Consider the following 24680-nt stretch of genomic DNA (forward strand, 5'->3'; position numbering starts at 1 on the left):
CTGTGTGTAATACATCTATATAATATATGAGTTTCACATTTTTAACTGAATTACTGAAATAAAGTAACTTTTTTTCAATGATGTTTTATTTTTTTGAGATGCACACAAATATTTGTGGACACTTTAATAATTTCGAATAAATGCAATCACCATCACTTGCTCACAAATCAAAAGATCTCTCTAACAGTCTAACAGTGTTTCCCATCATGCATCTGACTTTAGATCAGCTGTAATCACAGCGAGCTGCCAGCAGTGTGTGTAACAGTGTGTGTAACAACACATACAAATGAGTTTCCCAGAATTCCTTCTGTTCTGTTCTGAGTTAATCCGGCTGTAGCTGCTCTGCGCTGTAAATCTGGTTATGGGAGGAAATATATAGCAAATATTATAGAATCTGAGCTCCTGCTGCTCAAGTGAGTGAGTGCAGATTATAGTATGGTTTGTTTCATGATTGTTACATTTATTCCATCAATATATATATATATTATAATATATTTAAATGTATGTTCCTGTGTTTCTGACTCCTCTCTCAACTCACCTTATTTTTCCAGAGACATCTGAACAGCTCCTGTGTTTCCTCCTCTTCATTATCCTCCTCCTCCTGATCCTTTACACCCAGTGCTTTAACAGTATAGTATAAACTACACCCAACTACATCCTGCTGATTATATTGGGGACAGGTAATCATTTACTCATAAAAGTGTTAAACAAAACACTGATAAAAAATATCTACAGTCTGGCATTAGCAATTACTAATATATTTACTGGAGTATAGCTCTGGAAAAAATAAAGAGAGCACTTCAGTTTCTGAATCAGTTTCTCTGATTTTGCTATTAATAGGTTTTCAGACCCCAAATAATGCAAAGAAAACAAGTTCATATTCATAAAGTTTTAAGAGTTCAGAAATCTATATTTGGTGGAATAACCCTGGTTTTTAATCACAGTTTTTTCATGCATCTTGGAATCATATTCTCCTCCACCAGTCTTACACACTGCTTTTGGATAACTTTATGCTGCTTTACTCCTGGTGCAAAAATTCAAGCAGTTCAGTTTGGTGGTTTGATGGTTTGTGATCATCCATCTTCCTCTTGATTACATTCCAGAGATTTTCAAATTGGTAAAATCAAAGAAACTTATTTTTTTCCAGAGCTGTATATTATCATTATGTTTATGAACTGTCTGTATTTTATGCATCCAAAAACTCTTTATATATTAACTGTGTGATAATATAAACTAAAGTTTTAATAATAAACAAACTATAATCATTCTCTTCGTGGCTTGGATAATTCTTCATTCTCATTGCATTTAACAGGTTTGTTGAATTGCTTTTCTAATATGTATTATTAGTCATTTTTACCACAATCAAAAATAAGCACCTTCTTATTGACACAAGTCTGTTCTAACGGTTCTGACCAGCACTGGGTGAATCACCTCTGTAATTTTAGCACTGTTCTGAAGAAATGTTCATTTCTAAGCTTTAATATGGAAAGGAGTACTGTCAGAAGTATATCTCTGGTTCAAATCCCGGTCATGCAGCTTGCCATCATCTGTCAGAGCCCTGAGAGAGCATAGTTGGTCTTGCTCTCTCTGGGTGGGTACAGTACAGTAGATGGTGCTCTCTCTTTCCCCTCATCACTCCTATAGGGTGATGTGGATCAGCACAAGGCTGCGTCTGTGAGCTGATGTATCAGAACCGAGGGGATCACCTGTTCAGCTCAGTAGCAGCTGAATGGATGGGACAATTGGCCAGATAAATTGGGAGAAAAATAAAAAATAAAAATTTGACTCTGTGTACAGATAAAAAAACTAAGAATTATGTATAACTTTTCTATGTTCAAATGCTCCTAATTGGGAAAGGCACCCCTGTAAAATCAAATATATTCAAAGTGAAATCCTTATGTCCTTCTCAGGTTGTTTAGTGGATGTCTTTCTGAAAGCGGTGTGTGGTAGTAACATTACAAAATGATGTTAGCTGTAAACAACAGTATACAAACATTAGAAACGTGTGGTAGCGCCACCTACAGTATCCCACAGGTAACAGGTAAACTCACCTGACTCCACAGGGAACCAGAGATTTAAATAACACTTAAATAATATTTCTGACTAAGGGCATTAAAAAAAGAAACAACCTTTATTTCAACTGGTGTTGGCATCGTACTGTTTTTTTCTTTTTATAAATGAATGTTGTAACTTGATCACCATATCTTTAATAAAAATAAACATTATTGAAGGTGACTAACAACAACTATGGAAACGTGTGCCTTTTCTGATCAAAATATATCGCATTTTTGTACACTGTGAAAAAAAACTGCAGTAGAACTGAATGGAACACGCACACTTGCGCGTGTGCGCACACACACACACACACACACACACTCTTGCTCACACACAGTAGAACAGTGGACACAGATGAGCCCCACTGACCATCGAATCTGGAAATCAACAGTTCATGCAAAAAATAAATCAGATCAGATCAATAAAAAAACTGTGTTTTAGTTGTTTTGTCAAAAATGGAACCAATAAAAATATAAATGTTTTTGAATCACACTGAGCAGAATATGACGATAAAAATTCATTAAAAAAAACCTAAAATGAAACTTTAAGGGAAATGAAATTCCACGGGAAAATAAATAGAGCCATGCACTCCGCAGGGCGAACACGAGGAAACGGAACCAGCGATTGGTGGGTTCGGGTCGTGTGTGTGTGGGACACAGATGTGATCTCTAATTCACATAGAATTTTTTTATATATATTTTTTTATCATCATGCTTCTCATACAGTCCTTTTAGCGTTAAACTCCAGATGAGTCTCCTCCCCTTCAGCTCCAGACGCTTTTCCGTTACCGTGATCCATCCGTCAGAGTCAGAGTCACGTTCCCAGAACCGCCGCCGCTGCTGCTGTGTCCAGCCGTGTCGGTGATGTGCCTTTATGGTAGATAGATTTATTTATATATTTTCCTTTTTTGTTTGGTAAATAAAGTGAAAAGGTCAGCCTGTTTGGTCGAAGTCCTTCAGTGAGCAAACAGGAAAGGGAGGAGCTTATGCAGAATCAGCAGGGTGATGTAGAGCAGGGGCTCGGTGGTTGCCATGGCTCCAGAACCTGAAAAGATAAGAAAGAATAAAACGTCAAATTTTGTATTTTTAAAGTTTTTCTTCTGCTAAAATCCACTTTTTCTTGTTCTTGTTGTTTGTGAAATACAGCAGGTCTCTACAGAGTTGTTTATGATGCTGCACATGATGAAACTTTTCCTCAACCTCTTTCTCATTGTCTGCAGCAGCTAGTAAAAAAAATATTCAGAAAAATAAAAGCATCGCGTCTACATCAACCCGTGAATTAGTATTCATGGCCCTGCCCACCTTGGCTCCGGACCACCCACAGACAACAAAGCTGAAGCCGGGCAGCGAGGCCGTCTCATCAGATAGGAGATAACTAAGAGTGCTAGGAACAGCATGAAGTTCATTCCTGTGTTATTTGTGCGAATAACACATCAGTGTTTATATACTTTACCCAGTAATTCAGAGCTAAGAAACAAATGGTTAGAATTCTATGGAGGAAAAACACCACCAGCCAAGTACAATTGACATAGGTAGGTGTATGTTTAGAACAGTTCTGTTTACACTAGTTAAAAATAAAAATCCATACCAGGTTTACTGTAAAAGTATCCTCAATTGCAGTTGCTGCAAAGAGCACCTAAGAGCACCTTAATACTTCATAGTGTTTATCCATCTGAGATATTTAATAATTAATATGTACCAGCTCTATACTACACCAGCTCTACACCACACCAGCTCTACACCACACCCGCTCTACACCACACCAGCTCTATACCACACCAGCTCTACACCACACCCGCTCCACACCACACCAGCTCTATACTAAACCAGCTCTACACCACACCAGCTCTACACCACACCAGCTATACACCACATCAGCTCTATACCACAATAGCTCTATACCACACCAGCTCTACATCACACCAGCTCTACACCACTCCCGCTCTATACCACACCAGCTCTACACCACACCAGCTCTATACCACACCAGCTCTTTACCACACCAGCTCTTTACCACACCAGCTCTTTACCACACCAGCTCTACACCATGTCAGCTCTACACCACACCAGCTCTATACCACACCAGCTCTATACCACACCAGCTCTATACCACACCAGCTCTACACCACACCCTCTCCACACCACACCAGCTCTATACTACACCAGCTCTACACCACACCAGCTCTATACTACACCAGCTCTATACCACACCAGCTCTATACTACACCAGCTCTATACCACACCAGCTCTATACTACACCAGCTCTACACCACACCACACCAGTTTATACCACACCAGCTCTACACCACACCAGCTCTACACCACACCACACCAGTTTATACCACACCAGCTCTACACCACACCAGCTCTACACCACACCACACCAGTTTATACCACACCAGCTCTATACCACACCCGCTCTTTACCACACCAGCTCTACACCACACCAGCTCTACACCACACCAGCTCTATACCACAATACACCAGCTCTACACGACACCAGCTCTATACCACAACACACCAGCTCTACACCACACCAGCTCTATACCATGACAGCTCTATATCACACCAGATGTACACCATGCCAGCTCTACACCACACCAGCTCTACACGACATCAGCTCTACACGACACCAGCTCTACACCACACCAGCTCTACACCATGCCAGCTCTACATCACACCAGCTCTACATCACACCAGATCTATATCACACCACACCAGCTCCACACCACACCACACCAGCTCTATACGACACCAGGTGTACACCATGCCAGCTTTACACCACACCAGCTCTATACCACATCAGCTCTATACTAAACCAGCTCTACACCACACCCTCTCCACACCACACCAGCTCTACACCACACCAGCTCTATACCACATCAGCTCTATACTACACCAGCTCTATACCACATCAGCTCTATACTACACCAGCTCTACACCACACCAGCTCTATACCACACCAGCTCTACACCACACCCTCTCCACACCACACCAGCTCTATACTACACCAGCTCTACACCACACCAGCTCTATACTACACCAGCTCTATACCACACCAGCTCTATACTACACCAGCTCTATACCACACCAGCTCTATACTACACCAGCTCTACACCACACCACACCAGTTTATACCACACCAGCTCTACACCACACCAGCTCTACACCACACCACACCAGCTCTACACCACACCAGCTCTACACCACACCACACCAGTTTATACCACACCAGCTCTATACCACACCCGCTCTTTACCACACCAGCTCTACACCACACCAGCTCTACACCACACCAGCTCTATACCACAATACACCAGCTCTACACGACACCAGCTCTATACCACAACACACCAGCTCTACACCACACCAGCTCTATACCATGACAGCTCTATATCACACCAGATGTACACCATGCCAGCTCTACACCACACCAGCTCTACACGACATCAGCTCTACACGACACCAGCTCTACACCACACCAGCTCTACACCATGCCAGCTCTACATCACACCAGCTCTACATCACACCAGATCTATATCACACCACACCAGCTCCACACCACACCACACCAGCTCTATACGACACCAGGTGTACACCATGCCAGCTTTACACCACACCAGCTCTATACCACATCAGCTCTATACTAAACCAGCTCTACACCACACCCTCTCCACACCACACCAGCTCTACACCACACCAGCTCTATACCACATCAGCTCTATACTACACCAGCTCTATACCACATCAGCTCTATACTACACCAGCTCTACACCACACCAGCTCTATACCACACCAGCTATATACTACATCAGCTCTACACCACACCAGCTCTACACCACACCAGCTCTATACCATGACAGCTCTATATCACACCAGATGTACACCATGCCAGCTTTATACCATGCCAGCTCTACACTACACCAGCTCTACACGACATCAGCTCTACACGACACCAGCTCTACACGACACCAGCTCTATACCACACCAGCTCTACACCATGCCAGCTCTACATCACACCAGCTCTACATCACACCAGCTCTATATCACACCACACCTGCTCTACACCACACCACACCAGTTTATACCACACCAGCTCTACACCACACCAGCTCTACACCACACCACACCAGTTTATACCACACCAGCTCTATACCACACCAGCTCTACACCACACCAGCTCTACACGACACCAGCTCTATACCACACCAGCTCTACACCATGCCAGCTCTACATCACACCAGCTCTACAGCACACCAGCTCTATATCACACCACACCAGCTCTACACCACACCACACCAGTTTATACCACACCAGCTCTACACCACACCACACCACACCAGTTTATACCACACCAGCTCTATACCACACCAGCTCTACACGACACCAGCTCTATACCACAACACACCAGCTCTACACCACACCAGCTCTATACCATGACAGCTCTATATCACACCAGATGTACACCATGCCAGCTCTATACCATGCCAGCTCTACACCACACCAGCTCTACACGACATCAGCTCTACACGACACCAGCTCTACACCACACCAGCTCTATACCACACCAGCTCTACACCATGCCAGCTCTACATCACACCAGCTCTACATCACACCAGATCTATATCACACCACACCAGTTCCACACCACACCAGCTCTATACGACACCAGGTGTACACCATGCCAGCTTTACACCACACCAGCTCTATACCACATCAGCTCTATACTAAACCAGCTCTACACCACACCCTCTCCACACCACACCAGCTCTACACCACACCAGCTCTATACCACATCAGCTCTATACTACACCAGCTCTACACCACACCAGCTCTATACCACACCAGCTATATACTACATCAGCTCTACACCACACCAGCTCTACACCACACCAGCTCTATATCACACCAGATGTACACCATGCCAGCTTTATACCACGCCAGCTCTACACTACACCAGCTCTACACGACATCAGCTCTACACGACACCAGCTCTACACGACACCAGCTCTATACCACACCAGCTCTACACCATGCCAGCTCTACATCACACCAGCTCTACATCACACCAGCTCTATATCACACCACACCAGCTCCACACCACACCACACCAGCTCTATACCACACCAGGTGTACACCATGCCAGCTTTACACCACACCAGCTCTATACCACAACAGCTCTACACCACACCAGCTCTATACCACACCAGCTCTATACCACACCAGCTCAACACGACATCAGCTCTACACCACACCAGCTCTACATCACACCAGCTCTACACCACACCAGCTCTACACGACACCAGCTCTATACCACACCAGCTCTACACCATGCCAGCTCTACATCACACCAGCTCTACAGCACACCAGCTCTATATCACACCACACCAGCTCTACACCACACCACACCAGTTTATACCACACCAGCTCTACACCACACCACACCACACCAGTTTATACCACACCAGCTCTATACCACACCAGCTCTACACGACACCAGCTCTATACCACAACACACCAGCTCTACACCACACCAGCTCTATACCATGACAGCTCTATATCACACCAGATGTACACCATGCCAGCTCTATACCACGCCAGCTCTACACCACACCAGCTCTACACGACATCAGCTCTACACGACACCAGCTCTACACCACACCAGCTCTATACCACACCAGCTCTACACCATGCCAGCTCTACATCACACCAGCTCTACATCACACCAGATCTATATCACACCACACCAGTTCCACACCACACCAGCTCTATACGACACCAGGTGTACACCATGCCAGCTTTACACCACACCAGCTCTATACCACATCAGCTCTATACTAAACCAGCTCTACACCACACCCTCTCCACACCACACCAGCTCTACACCACACCAGCTCTATACCACATCAGCTCTATACTACACCAGCTCTATACCACATCAGCTCTATACTACACCAGCTCTACACCACACCAGCTCTATACCACACCAGCTATATACTACATCAGCTCTACACCACACCAGCTCTACACCACACCAGCTCTACACCACACCAGCTCTATATCACACCAGATGTACACCATGCCAGCTTTATACCACGCCAGCTCTACACTACACCAGCTCTACACGACATCAGCTCTACACGACACCAGCTCTACACGACACCAGCTCTATACCACACCAGCTCTACACCATGCCAGCTCTACATCACACCAGCTCTATATCACACCAGCTCTATATCACACCACACCAGCTCCACACCACACCACACCAGCTCTATACCACACCAGGTGTACACCATGCCAGCTTTACACCACACCAGCTCTATACCACACCAGCTCTACACCACACCAGCTCTATACCACACCAGCTCTATACCACACCAGCTCAACACGACATCAGCTCTACACCACACCAGCTCTACATCACACCAGCTCTATACCACACCAGCTCTACACCACACCAGCTCAACACGACATCAGCTCTACACCACACCAGCTCTACATCACACCAGCTCTACACCACACCAGCTCCATACCACACCACACCAGCTCTATACCACACCAGGTGTACACCATGCCAGCTTTACACCACACCAGCTCTATACCACATCAGCTCTATACTAAACCAGCTCTACACCACACCAGCTCTATACCACACCAGCTATATACTACACCAGCTCTACACCACACCAGCTCTATACCATGACAGCTCTATATCACCAGATGTACACCACGCCAGCTTTATACCACGCCAGCTCTACACCACACCAGCTCTACCTGACATCAGCTCTAAACGACACCAGCTCTATACCACACCAGGTGTACACCATGCCAGCTTTACACCACACCAGCTCTATACCACACCAGCTCTACACCACACCAGCTCTATACCACACCAGCTCTATACCACACCAGCTCTACACGACATCAGCTCTACACCACACCAGCTCTACATCACACCAGCTCTATACCACACCAGCTCTATACCACACCAGCTCTACATGACATCAGCTCTACACCACACCAGCTCTACATCACACCAGCTCTACACCACACCAGCTCCATACCACACCACACCAGCTCCACACCACACCACACCCGCTCTACACCATGCCAGCTCTACATCACACCAGCTCTATACCACACCAGGTATACACCATGCCAGCTTTACACCACACCAGCTCTATACCACACCAGCTCTACACCACACCAGCTCTATACCACACTAGGTCTATACCACACCAGCTCTATACCACGCCACACCAGCTCTACACGACATCATCTCTACACCACACCAGCTCTATACCACACCAGCTCTACACCACACCGCACCAGGTCTATATCACACCAGCTCCACACCACACCAGCTCTGCACCACACCAGCTCTACACCACACCAGCTCCATACCACACCAGCTCTATACCATGCCAGCTCTACATCACACCAGCTCTATACCACACCAGCTCTACACCATGCCAGCTCTATACCACACCAGCTCCATACCACACCAACTCTATACTACACCATACCACACCAGCTCTACACCACACCAGCTCTACACCACACCTGCTCTATACCACAGCAGCTCTATACCACACCAGCTCTTTACCACGCCAGCTCTACACCACACCAGCTCTACACCACACCAGCTCTGTACCACACCAGCTCTATACGACGCCAGCTCTACACCACACCATGCCAGCTCTACATCACACCAGCTCTATACCACATCAGCTCTACACCATGCCAGCTCTACACCACACCACACTAGCTCTACACCACACCACACCAGCTCTACACCATGCCATCTCTACATCACACCAGCTCTATAGCACACCAGCTCTACACCATGCCAGCTCTATATCACACCAGCTCTACTCCATGCCAGCTCTACACCACACCACACCACACCAGCTTTAGCTCTATACCACACTATACCAGCTCTATACCACACCAGCTCTCCAGCACACCAGCTCTACAGCACACCAGCTCTATACCACACCACACCAGCTTTAGCTCTATATCAGCTCTATATCACATCAGCTCTGTATCACATCACACCAGCTCAACACCACACCAGCTCTATACCACACCAGCTCTACAGCACACCAGCTCTATACCACACCAGCTCTACAGCACACCAGCTCTACAGCACACCAGCTCTATACCACACCAGCTCTACAGCACACCAGCTCTACACCACACCACACCAGCTCTACACCATGCTATCTCTACATCACACCAGCTCTATACCACACCAGCTCTACAGCACACCAGCTCTACAGCACACCACACCAGCTCTACACCACACCAGCTTTACACCATGCTATCTCTACATCACACCAGCTCTATACCACACCAGCTCTACACCATGCCAGCTCTATACCACACCAGCTCTACAGCACACCAGCTCTATACCACACCAGCTCTATACCACACCAGCTCTACAGCACACCAGCGCTATACCACACCACACCAGCTTTAGCTCTATATCAGCTCTATATCACATCAGCTTTATATCACATCACACCAGCTCTACACCACACCAGCTCTACACCACACCAGCTCTACACCACACCAGCTCTATACCACACCAGCTCTATATCACATCAGCTCTATATCACACCAGCTCTACACCACACCAGCTCTACACCACACCAGCTCTATACCACACCAGCTCTATATCACATCAGCTCTATATCACATCACACCAGCTCTATACCACACCAGCTCTATACCACACCAGCTCTACACCACACCAGCTCTACATCACACCAGCTCTATACCACTCCAGCTCTATACCACACCAGCTCTATATCACATCAGCTCTATATCACATCACACCAGCTCTACACCACACCAGCTCTACACCACACCAGCTCTACACCACACCAGCTCTATACCACAACAGCTCTACACCACACCAGCTCTACACCACACCAGCTCTATACCACACCACCTCTACACCACACCAGCTCTATACTACACCAGATCTATACCACACCAGCTCTATACCACACCAGCTCTATACTACACCACACCAGCTCTATACCACACCAGCTCTATACCACACCAGCTCTATACTACACCACACCAGCTCTATACTACACCAGCTCTACACCACTTCAGCTCTATATCACATCACACCAGCTCTACACCACACCAGCTCTACACCACACCAGCTCTACACCACACCAGCTCTATACCACACCAGCTCTATACCACACCAGCTCTATACCACACCAGCTCTACACCACACCAGCTCTATACTACACCAGATCTATACCACACCAGCTCTATACCACACCAGCTCTATACTACACCACACCAGCTCTTTACTACACCAGCTCTATACTACACCAGCTCTACACCACACCAGCTCTATACTACACCAGCTCTATACTACACCAGCTCTACACCACACCAGCTCTATACCACACCAGCTCTATACTACACCAGCTCTACACCACACCAGCTATGCTTGATAAAGCCCAGTGAACTCTCTGGCTCTATGGATTTATGTGGATATTGGTAAAAAAAGTAATTTTATCAGATCCAGTAGCTGTGTGTGGTCTGGCATTATTCCCAGCCTAAATACTGTAACTGTCCCAGCTCAATACAGTTATATGAAATATGAAATATGTAAATATTGTTTATATTGATCTACATTTCGGTTCAGAATGCAGCAGCTCAGCAGAGATAGAAGCACATCAGTATTTCATCACATTTATGTTTATTTTATATATTCTAATACAAAAGTCCCAGAAGTGAAAAACTAATCGAAACCTTTATGTTCATGAATACAAATACTGTATCTTTTATGGAAAGTCATTTTACATGACTTTTTTATAACTTTGCATCCTATTGGTACATTTATCATGAAATTACACAGTACGCTTTTTATATTAAAATGATTTAATATTTCACATTCCACAGCATCAATCCTGAATTATCACCGTTCTGTGAAACTTCGCTTGCTTCAGACTCTTAGAGTCACATCTTCAACTTCCCTTTAGTACAATCTATCCCCTAATACTCCTTTTTAAAGAGCCAGTCTGTATGTTTTTAGGATTCTCACCTCTTTCTTCTCAGCTTTTAAACGAAATCAAACAAAAACTAATCAGAACAGAGCTTCTGAAAGTGTTCCAAACTATAGATAACAGTATTACCAAAAAATGTATAATATTTTATTCAATTTAGAGTTTGAGTGGTACCAATGTTTCAACAGTTACAGGGCAAAAATCTGTCAGAAAAATAGTAAAAAACAATTAATTATTTAAAAATTATATCAAAAGTATGGAGACACCTTAAATTGTAGATTAATACTAATGTCATCTAAACTATGAAGAAAACATATGGAATTCTTTAGTAAACAAAAACGAGTTAAACAAACCAGAATATGTTTTATATTTTACATTCTTTAAAGTAGCTCCTTCTGCTTAGATTACAGCTTTGAATTTCTTGTATCTTAATAATGTGTTTGAGAGCATCAGTTGTAAAGTAGTGAAGAGGTAGAGTTGCAGGTATACAGTGAATAGTGAATATTTGAGTAATGTTCTAATTCTGATTATCAGAAGCAAGAACTACTCAACTAAACAAAGAAAAAAGTGCAGTGACCCTAAAGACCATCAAAATTATACACCATTATAATGGTGAAACTGGAACTCATCAGGACCGCCCCAGAAAAGGAAGAGTGAGTTTCCTCTTTTGTACAGGATAAATTTATCAGAGTTATCAGCCTCAGAATCCGCTAAACGTTAACAAACAGCTCTCCAGATAAGAGCACCTAAATGCTTCATGACAGAGTATTTTTTTTAGGTTTGTTTAACACTGTTTTTAAGTTACTACATGATTCCTTATTAGTTCCTTCATAGTCTGATATAAATCACTTTACTGTTCATTTACTATGTAGGCAAAAAACTTTGACTGGTACTGTACATCAGATCACAAAATATAGTTTCAGAATGTGCTTTACTATAGAGTGATACACAGTACTGTACAGAATATCATAAGGAAACACTAAATTATAGTGAAATAATCTTCAGTTGTGATGCATTACAGGATTTCTGCTCACAGAAGTACGAGAGACAGAATAAGAAATAGGGAATGAAGAACTGGAATAAAATGAGAAAAGGATTCTGAGAGAAAATAAAAGATGAGTCCAGCTTTTGGAAATGGGGTTTATTGACCGTCCCAAACTAACAGAACTCCAGCTCTCACTCTGACACTCTGCTTTGTTCAGCCACTTAAACAGGAGCAAACAAACTGAAACAAACCAAACGAAAATCACTTTCTATTTTACGCTCTGTGGAAAAGCTGCGGCTGTTGAGTCACCGTGAAAAAAAAAGTGAAACTGATCAGGATCTGATGCTGCCAGAACTCCAGTAAAGATCCAGTAATTCTGGATCTCACCTTCATCCACAGTCTAATTAAACAGAATAAATTAAAGCTTGTCGGTGACGAACACTTTCCTTATTCAGTGTTTTCAATTAAAGCTACTAATAAAAATAATATATACATAAATAAAGTTTTGAAGCCTAAAAATCCTCCTCATAATCTCAATAAAACTCTGTGTACTCTTTATGAACCAAAAACCTGACCTTTCCACAAGTTAAAAAATATTCAGTCTATGTTCTATATAAGACATGTTCATGAAGGGACATTGAGTGGTCCAGCAGTCTAAAACGCTGCCACTATGATCAGGGATCGTTGGTTCAAATCCAGGATATGCAGCTTGCTATCAGCTACCGGAGTCCAGAGAAAGCACAGCATCTCAGAGCCACATCAATTCAGAAACACAGAATCTTAGAAACACAGCAACTCAGAACAACAGCAAATCAGAAACACAACAATTCAGAACCACAGCTACTTAGAAGCACAGCAACTCAGAACCACAGCATCTCAGAACCGCAGCAAATCAGAAAAAAAACAGCACCTCAGAAACACAGCATCTCAGAACCACAGCAGATCAGAACCACAACATCTCAGGAACACAGCATCTCAGAACCACAGCAATTCATAAACATAGCAATTCAGAACCACAGCATTTCAGAACCACAGCATTTCAGAAACACAGCATCTCAGAACCACAGCAACTCAGAACCACAGCAGATCAGAACCACAACATCTCAGGAACACAGCATCTCAGAACCACAGCAATTCAGAACCACAGCAACTCAGAACCACAGCAACTCAGAACCACAGACATTTACAACCACAGCAACTCAGAACCACAGCATTTAAGAACCACAGCAACTCAGAACCACAGACATTTAGAGCCACAGCATCTCAGAACCACAGCTACTCAGAGCAACAGCATCTCAGAACCACAGCAACTCAGAACCATAGCAAATCAGAGCCACACTATCTCAGAACCACAGCTACTCAGATACACAGCATCTCAGAACCACAGACATTTAGAGCCACAGCATCTCAGAACCACAGCTACTCAGAGCAACAGCATCTCAGAACCACAGCAACTCAGAACCATAGCAACTCAGAGCCACACCATCTCAGAACCACAGCTTCTCAGATACACAGCATCTCAGAACCACAGCTTCTCAGATACACAGCATCTCAGAACCACAGCAACTCAGAACCACAGAAATTTAGAGCCACAGCAACTCAGAACCACAGACATTTAGAGCCACAGCATCTCCGAAACACAGCATCTCAGAAACACAGCAACTCAGAACCACAACGACTCAGAAACACAGCAATTCAGAAACACAGTATCTCGGAAACACAGCAACTCAGAACCACAACGACTCAGAAACACAGCAATTCAGAAACACAGTATCTCAGAAACACAGCAACTCAGAACCACAACGACTCAGAAATACAGCAAATCAGAAACACAGTATCTCAGAAGCACAGCATCACAGAACCACAGCAATTCAGAACCACAACGACTCAGAAACACAGCAATTCAGAAACACAGTATCTCGGAAACACAGCAACTCAGAACCACAACGACTCAGAAACACAGCAATTCAGAAACACAGTATCTCAGAAACACAGCAACTCAGAACCACAACGACTCAGAAATACAGCAAATCAGAAACACAGTATCTCAGAAGCACAGCATCACAGAACCACAGCAATTCAGAACCACAACAACTCAGAAACACAGCAATTCAGAAACACAGCATTTCAGAACCACAGCAACTCAGAACCACAGCAACTCTGAACCACATTAACTCAGAACCACAACATCTCAGAACAACAGCATTTCAAAACCAGAGCAACTCAGAATCACAGCATCTCAGGAACACAGCAAGTCAGAATCACAGCAACTCAGAATCACAGCAACTCAGGACCACAACATCTCAGGACCACAACATCTCAGGAACACAGCAACTCAGACAAAAACAAATCAGAACTACACGCAAGAACATTGTGCAATAAAAGTCTCCCAAACTCACTCAGATGTTTTCAATTAATAGAAACAAAAACATGACTTCTATAGTCATAATTTAAAAAGAAACAAGCAACGGATTTGCATTACCATGTAAACCAAAATAATAAAAAATGACAAACAAATATGTTGTTCCCACTGACCATCTTTACATGTTGCAATTAAAGATTAACATCAATATATATACAGCTCTGGAAAAAAAATCAGAGAGCATTTAAAAATTGTTTTTTTATTTTACCCAATTGAAAACCTCTGAAATATAATCAAGAGGAAGATCGATGGATGATCACAAGCCATCAAACCACCAAACTGAACTGCTTGAATTTTGGCACCAGGAGTAAAGCAGCATAAAGTTATCCAAAAGCAGTGTGTAAGACTGGTGGAGGAGAACATGATGCCAAGATGCATGAAAACTGTGATCAGAAACCAGGGTTATACATAAGATATGTTAATGTTTATTTTTTATATTTATTGTTATTTTTTTACCTTTTATATATTAACTTCTTGTTTTATTGTTTTGGCAAAAGTTGTTAATTGCAATGTATGCCAATAATTTTTAATTATTTTAAATTGAAATATTAATTTGAGAGCAACAGCGAGAGAGCATGAGAGATAAGAAAGAGAGCACAAGAGAAAGAGAGTGCATGAAAGAGAGAGAAAGAATGAGAGAGAGAGAGAGAGAACAGGAGAGAGAGATATATAAAGAGCAATAGAGAGAGAGGTTTTTGACGTTTAGAACAGCATTTATTTTACACTTATTTTACAAAAAACACAAAGAGAGCGAGTACATGTACACAAGAGAGAAAGACCAAGAAAATGAGTTAACAGAGAGAGAGCATTAAAGAAAGAGAGTGCAAGAAAAGAGAGAGAGAGAGAGAGAGAGAGAGCAAGAAAGAGAGAGAAAGGGAGAGATGGTATAAATAAATAACCATGGCACTCTCTAACAGCAAAAATCTGATATGATAATGATATGATATGAAAATGATATTTTTGAAAAAGAGAAGAAGCTTCTTCTCTCAGATGGAGTGATTTTATCTACAGGGTGAATCTCTGAGTCAGATGGATTTTGTTGGACATTCTTCTTTACTGGAGATAAACGAGAGAAATTAAACATTAACATTTTATCTGTTATAAACTGAGGTTATCAGAAGGCTATGAGAAATTTGCTGCCGTGAAGGAACAAATGATGTTCATGGCTCCCACTGTTTGCTGTAGTGGTTGCTGTGGTGTTATTAAGGTGTTGCCTGTGGTTGCTAAGGTGTTGCTATGGTTTCTGTGGTAGTTGCAATCTGCTCTTAAACATATGGGACACCTGTCATTTCAAAATTACTCAGATTAATGATTGGGATTTTAAATTTAGAAACAGATTGCAGATTATTGCTTATTTTTCTGAGAAAGCAATACTGTGCAAATATCTGTAAACATCTGAAGAGTCAGAAATAATTGTGAGGAGTAGAAGTTTGAGCAGCATGATGAAAATTTCAAGCAAGAAACCACTTCAGTTTCTGAATCAGTTTCTCTGATTTTGCTATCTATAGGTTTATGTTTTAGTAAAATGAACATTTTGTTTTATTCTATAAACTACAGACAACATTTCTCCCAAATTCCAAATTTGTCATTATTGTCATTTAGAGCATTTATTTGCAGAAAATGAGAAATGTCTGAAATAACAAAAAAGATGCAGAGCTTTCAGACCTCAAGTAATGCATCTTGCCATCATGTTCTCCTCCACCAGTCTTACACACTGCTTTTGGATAACTTTATGCTGCTTTACTCCTGGTACAAAAATTCAAGCAGTTCAGTTTGGTGGTTTGATGGCTTGTGATCATCCATCTTTCTCTTGATTTTATTCCAGAGATTTTCAATTTGGTAAAATCAAAGAAACTCATCATTTTTAAGTGCTCTCTTAATAAGAGCTCTATGTATTCATGTCAGTATGGAATGCCCCATACACTCCCCAATCCGCTGGCGGTTGGGGAAATGCAGCTGTATTATCTGGTAGTTTTTACATCACTGACCAGTGTGTTGATCTGCTGATCTCGGGTCTTTTAACTGCATTACTGTTATTACTCTCCTCCACCATATGAGAAACCACCACTCCTCCACAGAGCATCAAGCTCTTCACCACGCTCCACATCATTTTACTACTGCTCCTATAGAATCACTGTGGTGAGAAAACCCTGCAACTGAACCTCGTGCCAACCCGAGTAATGACCCGTCTCTCAGAGGCTTTCAAACTGCATATTTCCTAAATTTATATCCTCTGATTTTGTTCCTACGTTACTGTGTGATTCAGAACTTCTGTGGGAGCTTCCTGTTCCTGTGTGTCATAAGAAGCGTGGTAATTCACCAGGATCCGGAGCATTAGAGACCACTATTGGCTGTACTCTCTCTGGGTGGGTAGATAGTGCACTCTCCCCTCATCACTCATAATGTAATATTGGTCAGCAGAGGAACAAAAAAAAATCATATTTAGTTGAATAACTCTCTATTTTGTTTCTTCAACAAAAGTACAACATAATACACCCACAATGGGCTCCAAATGGTCCAGCGGACTAAGGCACTGCCACCTTGATCAGGAGATTGCTGGTTCTAATCCCAGTCATGCAGCTTGCTTTCAGCTGCTGGATTTTGAGCGAGCACAATTTTGGCCTTGCTCTTGCATTGTAGCTACGCTGAAAGTGTAGAGAAGTCAGAGTCAGAGTCTGCTCCATGCGCTTCGTGTTTGTGGCTTGTGTCGCAACCTCTTAACGAATGCAGCTACAGCTACAAAAACCTGACAATTTCTGAATAACGTGCACTTTTTGTAGTGAGCTCAAAAATCCTTCTCTATGTACTGATAAGTAATTAGATCAGATTGTTTTTTTTTTAAAGAATAAGTTTGTTTGCAGTGTGATCATTCCTTACCATTTTCATGATCAGTTTAAACATACTGATCAGGATGAATTCATTATTCTGACCAAAAGAGACACAAAATATAATAAATAATAAAAACATTACACTGAAACCCTTCCCCCTCATAGCTGCCATTCTCACTTTCACTGAACATTTCAGAAAATTACAGAACAATCCAGAAATATTCTGAACAATTGCCAAAGATTGTTAAAAAATCTAAACATTCCAGAAAATTTATGAACATTCCAGATAAAATTTTTATTTTTATTGTAATATAAAGAGTCTCGGCAGATAAAACCAGCTTGAGCCAATCAGAACATACCAATCAGTTCCAGTTACACTGATATTACCATCAATTACATTCAATTACATTCCCACAGTCCAAGCACTGACCACATATCACCAGATCCAAATCCACAGAGAACATCTAAAACACATCCATCAGCAAATATGAAACGAGTGTGTGTGTGTGTATGTGTGAATGTGTGTGTGTGTGAGTGTGTGTTTGGTAATATATGTGTGTGATTGGTGGTGATATGTGTGTGTGTGTGTGATTGGTGGTGATATGTGTGTGTTATTAGTGATGTGTGTGATATGTGTGTGTGAGTGTGTAGGTGTGAGTGTGTGTTTGGTGATATGTGTGTGTTATTCGTGATGTGTGTGAGTGTGTGTGTGTGGTCATACTGTATGTGTGATTGGTGGTGATATTTGTGTGTGTGTGTGTGTGTGTGATTGGTGATATGTTTCTGTGAGTGTGTGTGTTTGGTGATATGTGTTTGTATGTATGTGTGTGTGTTTTGGTGAAGTGCATGTGTGTGTGTGCTATTGGTGATATGTATGTGTGTTTTGGTAAAGTGTGTGTGACTGGCGGTGAAAAGTGTTTGTTATTAGTGACGTGTGTGTTATTAGTGATGTGTGTGTGGTGATATCTGTATGTGTGATGTGTGGTGATATGTGTGTGTTATTAGTGATGTGTGTGTGTGTGTGATGTGTGGTGATATGTGTGTGTTATTAGTGATGTGTGTGTGGTGATATCTGTATGTGTGATGTGTGGTGATATGTGTGTGTGTGAGTAATGGTTAAGTAAATGTGTGTGTTGATCTGTTCTAAGTGTCCCCTCAGTCTGAGGCAGTGTGTTTGGCCCCCCGGACTGATCTGAGACCTGTTGTTGGTGTATTTTTCGGCCACTGGGGGTCAGTGTTGCTCTTCCACTCACCGGCTCCGTGCTGCTGCCGGATGGCGGCGTTCCCCGGCCGGGGGGAAGCGGAGGATTTGGCGGCGGAGGCCATGGAGGTGGTGGTCTGAGGTTGGGGGTCGATTGCGGCCCCCTCTAGGGGCACGTGAGGTTTCCCCTGTCCGGGTTCAGGAGTGACCCGCCCCCCTGCCGCCGCCGCCGCGTTGCTGTTCCTCAGACTCCAGCGGTTCTGGATGTGACTCACGGCCTCTTCCGCCAGCATGCCGTGCCGCGCCGTGACCCGCAGGGTGGCCTGGACTTTATAATCCTGAGTTTCGTCAGAGTACAGGTCCGAAACGCGGCACTCGTACACGCCCTCGTCCTCCTTCCGCACGTTGGACAGACTGAGCTTGTGGGAAATGGCGTTACCCTGAACTCTCACCGTCTGCTCAACAAACCACAAAACAAACAACCTGATCAGAACCTTATTAAACCTTATTAAACCCTATTGAACATCATTGTTTTATTGTTTAGAAATGTTGTGACTTGTTTTATTGTTTTTATTATTTTTAGTACATAATTAGAATTAGTTTTAACCCTTTCAGACCCTTTCACACCCTGTGTCCATTACAATGGAAATTATGAGACCTGTTGTCCATCAGAATATATCATAAACCAGCCAATTAAAAAGTTTACAAGCCAATAAAACCGCAGCTTGGCCCCGCCCACTGCATACACAGTGCATTAGGGCATATCAGCACTAGAGAGAGAACTTTTATTATTAATGCTATTTGATTTAGAACACTTTTGATGTTTTTCATGTTTATTTTTATATATACATACATACCGTTAAATGGGTGGCCTGTGAAATGAAAAGGTTAATTATAAAATAAATAAAGCAATTAAATATTTTAGTTGATGAGATTTACATTTTTAAATTCAGGTCTGAAAGGGTCAATATTAAGTCAACAGAAGAACCGTGAGCCAAATAGGAATAGGAATAAGTTCTGAATAAAAGTAATTAAAGTAAAATTGTCATAAGTAATTGTAATTGAGTGTAAAGGTAAATAACTCGGTACTCACGCTGATTTTCGTGGCATCTCTCGGGACCACCTAAACAGAGGACAAGAGACAGGAAACGTGAGACATGATCGTGAGGAGATGAGTATAGATTCTGTGTGTGTGTGTGTGGGGGGGGGGGCTGTTTATTCACCAGTTGGGGGCAGCAGCAGAACATAGAAACCAGAAATCAGAAATGAGGTTCTGCTGGGGTTCAGTTCTGATTCTTCAGTTTTATAAAGTGAATAATGCAAATCCAGAGTTTCCAAGCTTTATAGCAGAACCTCTGTACTTTAATATTTTATATATATATTTTTAAATATTAAACTATTGCAATTGTTTTTGCATTAGAAATGTTGCTTTACTGAAAGTAGCTTTCCAACAGGCATCGCAACACATGGCTGTTGATGTGTTTGTGTGTGTGTGCACGGTAATTGTGATTGTATATATGTGTGTTATTGTGTGTTTTTAAGTGTGTGTGTGTGTGTGTTACCTTGGCTCTGTTGGGTTGTGTGCTGAGCTGCAGGTCCGCTGCCTCTCTCAGGTACCACCACTGAATCTCTAGCGCGAGCGGTCCGACTCCAACAGCCCGAAAAGCACAGGGCATCTCCACATCCTCCCCCTCACACACACTCGCATCCACTGGCACCTCCGTGAACGCCGCTGAGGGACACACACACACACACACACACACACACAATACTCTAAGAGCTCTGAATTACATGGATATGTGTTGTTTTCTTCTTTTTGTAACTTTCTAAATCTGTTTTTTTTTATTGGTATTGATTTTATTTGCACCCTCCTAGTTACCCCTGATACAGTAGCTACATACCCTCTTTATTGCCCCCCCCCCCCACACTCTGTTTGTTCAGTTTTTTTTAACCCCCCCTTCCCCTTCTCCCAATTTGCCCCCCCCCCCCAAACAACATGACTGCCCCCCTGTTGCTGCAGGTTACTGACCGTTAGTCCAGGACAGCAGGAGGTGCAGCAGGAGGCCGCGGAGCGCGTGCGCCTCCATCTCGGCGCGCTCAGCTCACACGCACTCACTCACACACACACGCGCGCGCGCGAACCCTCCTTCATCCTCCTCCTCCTCCTCCTTAGTGAAAACGCTCCTGCTCCGCAGCGGCTGGCGCTCCGTGCTGCAGGGTGGAAGCTTTAAATCCCCGGATGAAACTCCTGAGCATCCTGAGCGCGCGCCGCCGTCCACCACCGTCCTCCGCGCCACCCCGCGCGCATCGCCCGCGCACTAAAAAAAACAACCTGCGGTAAACAACAACCTGCGGTAAATAAACAAACTGCGGCAAACAAACAAACAAACAAAACAACAAAAAACTCCCCCTAAAATAAAATAAAAAAACGTAATATCCAAATATACAGACGGAACAAAACCGGAACCGCTCAACAGCAGCAGCGGCAGCGCCTCCACATCCGCGCGCACAAAGAGGCAGAGCAGCACTGAGGAGCCGCTGTGTGTGTGTGTGTGCGTGCGCGCGCTCGTGTGTGTGTGTACGCTCGTGCGCTTGTGTGTGTGTGTATGCATGCGCGCATGTGAGGAGGAGCTTTGGAGTGTGTGTGTGACAGAGAAAGAGAGAGGGACAGAGCGCGAGAGACAGAGAGAGGGAGAGAGAGAGGGAAAAAGAGAAAGAGCAGGAATTAGGAGGATGATGCAGAGCGCAGATGCTACTCACGTGGGGGTGTTCGTTACACGAGGGCTTTAATCTCTCTCTGTATATGTGTGTGTGTGTTAAGTACAGAGGTTTCTGATGTGAGTATTGTGAGTATAGTGATTATTGTATTATCAGTGAGTACTGTAGATAATGTACATGTGTGTACATTACTGTGAGTACTAAGAGTCACATGGATACTGTAAGTAATGTAAGTATTGAGGGAGGAGAGCATTTTTAGAGAAGCAAAAGTATGTGAACCCTTTGGGATTACTTGGATTTTTGCATAAATTGGTCATTAAATGTTTCTGATCTTTATCTAAGTCACAACAATAGACAGTCTGCTTAAACTAATACCACAAACAAATGATATGTTTGCATGATTTTATTAGACACAACATGTTAACATTCACAGTGAGGAGAGAAAAAGTATGTGAATCTTTGGATTTAATAACTGGTTGATGCTTTTTTGGCAGAAAAAAACTCAACCAATCGTTTCCTGTAGCTGCAGATCAGACCTGCAGAATGATCAGGAGGAATTCTGGATCATTCCTCTTCACTAAACTGTTTCAGTTCAGCTATAATATTTTTGGGAATTCTGGTGTGAATGGATCACTCTCTTGAGGTCTTGATGCCACAGCATCTCAATTGGTTTAAGGAGGTCAGGACTCTCCATAAGGCGTATATATTTTCTTCTGTTGAAGCCAATCGGTTGTTGATTTACTTCTATGTTTTGAGTCGTTGTCCTGTTGCATCACCCATCCTCTGTTGTGCTTCAGTTGGTGGACAGATGGTCTTAAGGTTTCCCACAAAATGTCTTGGTAAACTTGGGAATTCATTTTTCAGATGATTTTGGCAAAATCCGTCCAGGCCCTGAGGCAGCAAAGCAAAGCAGCCCCAAACCATGATGCTCCCTCCACCATGTTTCACAGTTGGGATGAGGTTTTAATGGTAATGGTGTGCTGTGCCTTTTTTCTCCACACATAGCGTTATCTGTTTTTCTTTCAAACAACTCAATTTTGGTTTCATCTGTCCACAGTATATTTAGCCAGTACTTCTGTGGAACATCCAGGTGTTTTTTTGTGCAAACTTCAAACATGCAGCAATGTTTTTTTTTGGACAGCAGTGGCTTCCTCTGTGGTGTCCTCCCATGAACTACATTTTTGTTTAATGTTTTCCTTATTGTAGATTTGTCAACAAAAATGTCGGCATGTGCCAGAGATTTCTGTAAGCCTGCAGCTGACAGCCTTCCTCAGAGGATTCTTCCTCATCTCATTGATCATTCTATGCTGTGCTCTTGCAGTCATCTTTACAGGACTTTACCACGCCTAGGGAGAGTAGCAACAGTGCTGAACTTTCTCCATTTGGTGAGCATCTGAATTACCGTGGACTCATGAACATCAAGGCTTTTATAGATACTTTTGTAACCCTTTCCAGCTTCATGCAGGTCAACAATTCTTGATCGTAGGTCTACCGAGAGCTTGATCTTTTGTGTAAGGCAATGCTTCTTAAGAACAGCAAACTCAAAACTGCTGTGTGTTTTTATAGGGCAGGGCAGCTTTAACCAACACATTACTTTTTCCAGCCTGCACTGTGAATGTTAACATGTTGTGTTCAATAAAACCATGCAAACATATAATGTTTTGTGTGGTTTTATTTTAAGCAGACTGTGTTTGTCTATTGTTGTGATGTAGATGAAGATCAGAAAACAATTAATAACCAATTTATGCAGAAATCCAAGTATAATCCCGAAGGGTTCACATGCTTTTTCTTGCAACTGTAGACACAATTATATAATTTACAAACAGTGACGAGTTCCTCCAGCTCTGCTGTACCTTAAATTCCCCACAGATTTATGTGTAGAACAACAATCCTTACCTCCCTCACCCACTGCTCCATCTATCCCTCACCCATTCCACCATCCGTCCCTCCCTCCCTCTCTCTCTCAATCCCTCACTCTCTCCCAGCTGCCCGACTGCCAATAATGCAGCACTTGTTCACCCTAACACTTCTATTAATGCTTTACCACCAAGAGAGAGAGAGAGAGAGAGAGAGAGAGGGAGAGAGAGAGAGGGAGTGTGAGAGAGAGAGTAAGAGAGAATGCAGGAATGATATAGAAAGAATATGACAGAGAACGAAAGATACAAGTGACATCTTTTTCTCTTTTTTTTCAGTCCAGCATCTCAGCCGAGATTTTCTATAAAATATGATGACAGAACTCCTCAGCCACTCTCTCTTCATCTCTCTCTCTTTCTCTCTCTCTCTCTCTCTCTCCTCGAGGAGGTCAGTTCGTTGTGCTTTAACGGAAACATCGATTGTCATTAAATCACTGTAAAACCTTTTTTCTGCAGAACTCGAAACCGCTGGACTCACCGGACAGAAACACACAGAGAGAACACACTGACACTCGGTCA

The 24680-nt window shown here is 43.2% G+C and overlaps 1 protein-coding gene across 1 annotated transcript; it reads right to left on the bottom strand.

Moving 5' to 3' along the window:
* Positions 1 to 2112: 2112 nt before the first annotated feature.
* On the bottom strand, positions 2113 to 22122 carry vstm2b (V-set and transmembrane domain containing 2B). The gene is made up of 5 exons (XM_022665428.2): positions 21560 to 22122; positions 21093 to 21262; positions 20624 to 20653; positions 19583 to 19985; positions 2113 to 3099 (listed from the first exon to the last, which is right to left on the bottom strand). The coding sequence occupies exons 1-5, from the start codon at positions 21615 to 21617 to the stop codon at positions 3011 to 3013; spliced, it is 750 nt and encodes a 249-aa protein (XP_022521149.2). The 5' UTR covers positions 21618 to 22122; the 3' UTR covers positions 2113 to 3010.
* Between the last annotated feature and the right edge of the window lie 2558 nt (positions 22123 to 24680).

The sequence above is a fragment of the Astyanax mexicanus genome, chromosome 23, assembly GCF_023375975.1.
Source record: "Astyanax mexicanus isolate ESR-SI-001 chromosome 23, AstMex3_surface, whole genome shotgun sequence".
NCBI classification, from domain to species: domain Eukaryota; kingdom Metazoa; phylum Chordata; class Actinopteri; order Characiformes; family Acestrorhamphidae; genus Astyanax; species Astyanax mexicanus.